Here is a 5,398-nt window from a genome sequence, read left to right as displayed (position 1 = left end):
GTAGGAAAATTCTTAGGTAGTCCTGGAATATAGTGAAATGGTACTCACTTCTCTCACATTCATGGTGGACCCTACCATGAATTTAATGAGCAGACCCCGCCATGAACGTGAGAGGAGGGAGTACCATTCTCCATGCTCCGGAAGTACCTAAGAATTACTTGTAGTAGTATTATAAAATATAAATACTTAAATAGTAAAACCAAATCTCTCTCTCTCTCTCTCTCACAGGTTCACCCATCATTTTGCAATTGTTTACAGTGGACCCTTCAAGATTGAGAGTGGTGCAGTAGCAATATAAAATATAAATACTTAAAATAGTAAAAGTTCTCATGCAATTAGCTGCATTTATTACTCTTGAACATATTAATAAGAGCGACAGACAATCAAAAAAAGAAAGAAAAAAAATTAAAATTGTAAATCTTAAATTACTAAAGCAATGCTTTGTGTTGATGTTTCTAGACAACAACATCGATCATGGGCTCCATGCTGAATTCTGGTTAACTCTGCCAGTATATTCTAGCAGAGATGAGAATCACATGAAAGAACGCATCCTAGGCCTTGTAAGAGATTGTGCTCCATCAACAAATACAGTTGTTCCAGTCATGTAACGTGACCCATCACTGATTAAATAGGAAACAGTTGAAGCCAGGTCTGTTTTGACATCAAGCCATCTCTCAAGTGGTGCTGCGTGACTCACAAACTTTTCTGCCCTCTCCTTCCCCACTGACATTGGGAATTCATCTTGTAAGTGTAAGCCACGTGCAATTGCATTAACTCTGATCTTGTATCTTCCGATTTCCAAAGCTGATGCCTGAGAAGAGCCATCGGAAATGTTGAAATCAACAATCCAAAATGAAAATACGAGGGGAAACAAAACACATACAAAGTATTTGCCGTTATAAATGTAGGGAAAAGTGAAACGAATGCCCTTAAAAAAAATTTATGGGAAAAGAAAAAAAAAAATTAACTGTTTTTTTTTTTTTTTACAACTTTTAAGATTTCCCATAAAAATAGTATCAAAACATTCTTAAAATGATTCATTAACAAATACCCTAAGGTCACCCGTTAACCGGACCCATAAATGGAAATGCAATTTTATATCCATTAAAATAGAAGAATCCCTAATCCTGATGCTTAATTTCTTGTAAAAACGTCCACAAAAGTGAGAACATAAGAGCAATTACGGAAATGAGTCATATGAAACTTGACAACTTAGTTAAGGCCTAAATCAAAAAAAATTGCCAAAGCCTAAAATCTTCATTACATGGGACTACCACCTACTTAATGTAAAAAACCTTGGAATTGAGCATTCATGTGGTCTTACTATTGGAAGAAACTAAACATCTTCTAAAACCTAAGGTGATAGATTTACCTAGAAACGTTAGAATCTCACTACGTGAGGTTTGCGAGTCAACAAAGCCAGTCCCTACTATTGGGAATACTACAGTCAGCTTGCGCGGTTCAGCTCATCTAGCCCATATATGCTAAATCCAAGGTCATTAGAGTTTTTCTTGCCACTAGAACTAGCATTATTCTTTCCCTTTTTCATCCTTCTGCAGTTTAAAATCATTCCACTCTGCACCAAGCAATCAATATAGCATATTATCTTACAACTACATTGACTTTTCTCATGTACACTCGGTGCTAGCACTAGCTCCCCCACAATGCATTAGTAAGAACCTCAGAAATGACCATTAAGTTAAATCTTGTTTAATGTAAAAACTAAACATCTCCTTCCTTTTCACCACAATAAGCTTCTGTGATCATCATTCATTCAATCAACTAATACAATATTTTGTGGTGACATGATGCTTTCTGCTTAATGTAGCCAAATGCTTGTAGCAAGCGGTGAAACACCTTACAGAAAAATTACAACAATCAAATAATTCAGAAAGCTCTCTCTCTCTCATAGAGCAACAAATATGACAAGAAGAAGTCAAACTGTTGGAAGCACAAATGCTACTGCTAACCAAATGTAGAGGCAATCAACAGACAACCCCATCACTAAGGGTGGGGACGCGTTTAGCACTTTCCTTCTTTTTTTTTTTCCTTTGCGTGTTTCAGACTTTCAGGGGACAACGCACTAAGCGCGTACTGTACGTGCACTTTCAGCAACTTTTTATTAAAAATGGGTCTCACAATATTATTCACACATTTAAAAATTATTTTGCTACAGTATTTTCAGTTTTCAGCTGTATCTAAACGAACCCTAAAAGATTTGTCATAGGGTTCAAGTCAGAAATTCTCATTACAATAATAAACCTTCGTGTCAACAAGGTTAATTCACAATCAATGCGCATAAATGTGTCTTTCAATTCACTCTACTGTTCAGAATATAAATTTAGACAGAAGATCCCACCATAAGTAAAATAATATAACACATGCGCTGGAGATGTAAAAGACTACTTCTATGACAATAAACTTACCCTGACTAACTGCTGCAGTCCTGCCGAACATGAACCATATGCAGCAGCTCCTGGATAAAGCCCTCTTGGAGAACCAATTATTGAGGTCAAGAGTACAATGGAACCTCCAGACTTATAGTCCCGCATTCTTCTTCCCACAGCATTTAACAGAAACCACGGAGCCATAAAATTTATCTTCATTATCTTTTTGAACTCATCTTCACCTAATTGTAGGTGTTCTTGCATCTTTCCTGTTTCAATCAGAAGTGATAAATCTGTTATTACCTCACCTCCAGTGCATCACAAATATAATCAATTATAAATGTTAACCACTAAACAGAAAATAAAATGAAGAAAAAGAATGTCCCTAAAAATAATATTAAAAAAAAAAATCAGTTGGTCTTCTGTTCAACGATTGTTCAGAAATTGAAATATTCATTAGTTGAGCCCCATCAAAATTTATAAAATCAATACTAATACAAACTAGGGTATGGTTAGACATATTTTAGATTATCTTCCTACAAACTGCCATTTGCATGATGGCAATCCTTTTTTCTGCCTCTTTTGTGGTGACAAATTGCAGCATCACCACATGTCTATACAGTTATTTGTCGTTCTTTGTCAGGTCACCAAGTTAAAAATCCAAATCCCAGCAGTATTGAGTTAGAAACACATCAATTAAACACTTTTATGTTTTGATTCAAGCAGTTTCTAGAAATTATACTTATGCAAGTTCTTTGTCGATGATGATGCATACCTTAACAATTTATTTCTATGAAAATTCCCATCACAATGACTTGCATCTGAGAATAACAACTATTTATTCAAAAAAAAAAAAAAAAAAGAGGGTGAAAAAATATAATAATTCTAGGTAGCAAAGTAATTGACCAATGCATTCTTTGGCTTCTCCCAGGCCAATCCCCATGTTAAAATACCATGATCTTTATATAATTGCCTTCTTATAGCCTCTGCATTGTTATACCTTTAAAGCTTCCAAATGGTTTCACTTTGCAGATTCAAGTAATATTCTAACCCAACAATGACCTTCAACCCCTATATCAAAAATTAAACTATTGCAGCTTGACTGTTTTTTTTTTATTTAACCAGACAAAAAGCTAATGCTGAATGATGGATCAAATAGAATCTGCTCTGATCCAAATCAAAGAAGGAGCCTAGAGTATATTTTACTTAAACCACAGAAAACTTGTACCCCTACTTATATATGTACATGCATTAACAATCTTTGCACAAGAATTGCAATGAACTTAATTCCTTTAAATAGTAAATTTAGGAAAATACCATAATTTCAAATGTCCCACCCTAGTCAGTCATGAAGGTCCAAGACCATTACAGTACTCACTATCCAAAGCCTTGTCCAAACTCCATTAAAACCACATATGGAAGGGGCTTCAACTTTTGCCCTGCTCCTCACAACCACCACCAATCCTTTAGTCTCAAAATTTTGGGATCAGCTATAACCCTCAAAAGACTAGTCGGGTCAGATACCTGTATTCTTTTCTGCCATTCTAGTCTATCTGAAGTCAAAATCAAATGTGCTATGGCCTATGGATAAATGTTAATAAATAGGACACGAGTTTCACCCAAAAAAATTTTAAAATATAGTTACCTACTTTAGATGAAATATCATCCTATATTGAGTTCCAAAGAGTGGTTGCTGGAGAAATTAAAAAATGCACAAAGAGAACCAAAGATTCTGCGCAGTCTTATCAATTAACTACTTTTTTTATAAGAAGATTGAAAAGTATTGTGTTAATAATAAAAAAATAGTCTTTGAGCCAGACAGATATGCTGTACCTTCATAGAAATAACAATGAACAAAAGCATCTAAACTTCCCAAAATTACGCATGCCTTGTTTACTGCCTCAGCAAAGTGACCCTCCCTCTCTTCCTCCATATCTACACCAACCACCTCCACCGGCTTCACACCTTTCACCGAACCATTTATCTTTCCGGCTATACTCCGAAGACAGCTCTCATTGCCCATCAGAACCAAGCTAGTAAGAAGTGCAAAAACAAGCAAAAATTCATTCAAACATCATGGCCAATTGATTAAAACAGTAAAGAAATCAACTTTATCTAAATTAACAATATTCTTTACAGGTTAAACCATCTTTTTGGTGAGAAAAATGTGCCAAAGAAACAAAATAAGAATAACCCAGAAACAAATTATTCAAAAAGTTCAGATCTTTATTCATTTTTGCACCATTTTCTCAGCAACCAAACGCATACATACATAGATAATAACATGCAAAAATACAAGGGCCTGAGAATGAGTTATACACAAACCTGCATCCCCGTTTGGCTAAGTGGAGAGCAATGTTCTCTGAGATCTCATCACCATCTGAGGTGATTAACACTTTCTTCCCGGGAGTTTCTTCCATAGCTGAAACTTAAAAACCACGAGTGGCTTGATCTACTATATATATAAATTGCTGAAAATCTAATCAACCAAAAAATAATATAAAATTTAAAAGAATTTTTTATATAATAAATAAAATAAAATAAAATAAAAAAAACGAATTAAACAAGGACTATATTAAATTTAAAGTTGGTAGAGCAAATAGTAAAGAACGGTGTTTCAGCTTTGACCACTAAAAGGGCGCGAGGAAGCTTCAACAATAAAGTGTAGACACAAGAAGAGAACGCACTCAATTCTTGAGCACTATAGTCTATACACAGTACACATAATTATTGTTAAATAAGATTTAAAGGGTTATTGCAAAAACAAAGTTTTTATTGCAAATAATTTAGGAACGTTTGGTAGGCTAACATAAATTCATATTTTTATATTTTAAATAATATTATACATTTTTTCACCCACATGTATTTCAAAAACTACAAAAATCTTATCTCAAACTACTCTACCAAACATCCTCTTAGTTACACATTTCCTATTTTAAGTGTGTTTGAAATAGATATTTTTGCTAATTTATTTTACTATTCGGTTATTTTTACTACTAATTATGGGTTTT

The 5,398-nt window shown here is 34.2% G+C and overlaps 1 protein-coding gene across 1 annotated transcript; it reads right to left on the bottom strand.

The window, feature by feature from the left end:
• Positions 1 to 272: 272 nt before the first annotated feature.
• Positions 273 to 5,097, bottom strand: LOC142618363 (uncharacterized). The gene is made up of 4 exons (XM_075791287.1): positions 4,713 to 5,097; positions 4,221 to 4,420; positions 2,427 to 2,656; positions 273 to 811 (listed from the first exon to the last, which is right to left on the bottom strand). The coding sequence occupies exons 1-4, from the start codon at positions 4,805 to 4,807 to the stop codon at positions 533 to 535; spliced, it is 804 nt and encodes a 267-aa protein (XP_075647402.1). The 5' UTR covers positions 4,808 to 5,097; the 3' UTR covers positions 273 to 532.
• Between the last annotated feature and the right edge of the window lie 301 nt (positions 5,098 to 5,398).

Source organism: Castanea sativa, chromosome 1 (assembly GCF_040712315.1).
Source record: "Castanea sativa cultivar Marrone di Chiusa Pesio chromosome 1, ASM4071231v1".
NCBI lineage: Eukaryota > Viridiplantae > Streptophyta > Magnoliopsida > Fagales > Fagaceae > Castanea > Castanea sativa.
This window is presented reverse-complemented; position numbering and strand designations above follow the sequence as displayed.

Excerpts from the sequence above, each read along its gene's own strand:
- LOC142618363 (XM_075791287.1), bottom strand. The coding sequence starts at position 4,807 with ATGGAAGAAACTCCCGGGAAGAAAGTGTTAATCACCTCAGATGGTGAT. Across the intron at positions 4,421-4,712 it reads TTAGCCAAACGGGGATGCAG|CTTGGTTCTGATGGGCAATG; the intron begins GTTTGTGTATAA and ends ACTTCTTACTAG. Across the intron at positions 812-2,426 it reads GACTGCAGCAGTTAGTCAGG|GCATCAGCTTTGGAAATCGG; the intron begins GTAAGTTTATTG and ends GGCTCTTCTCAG.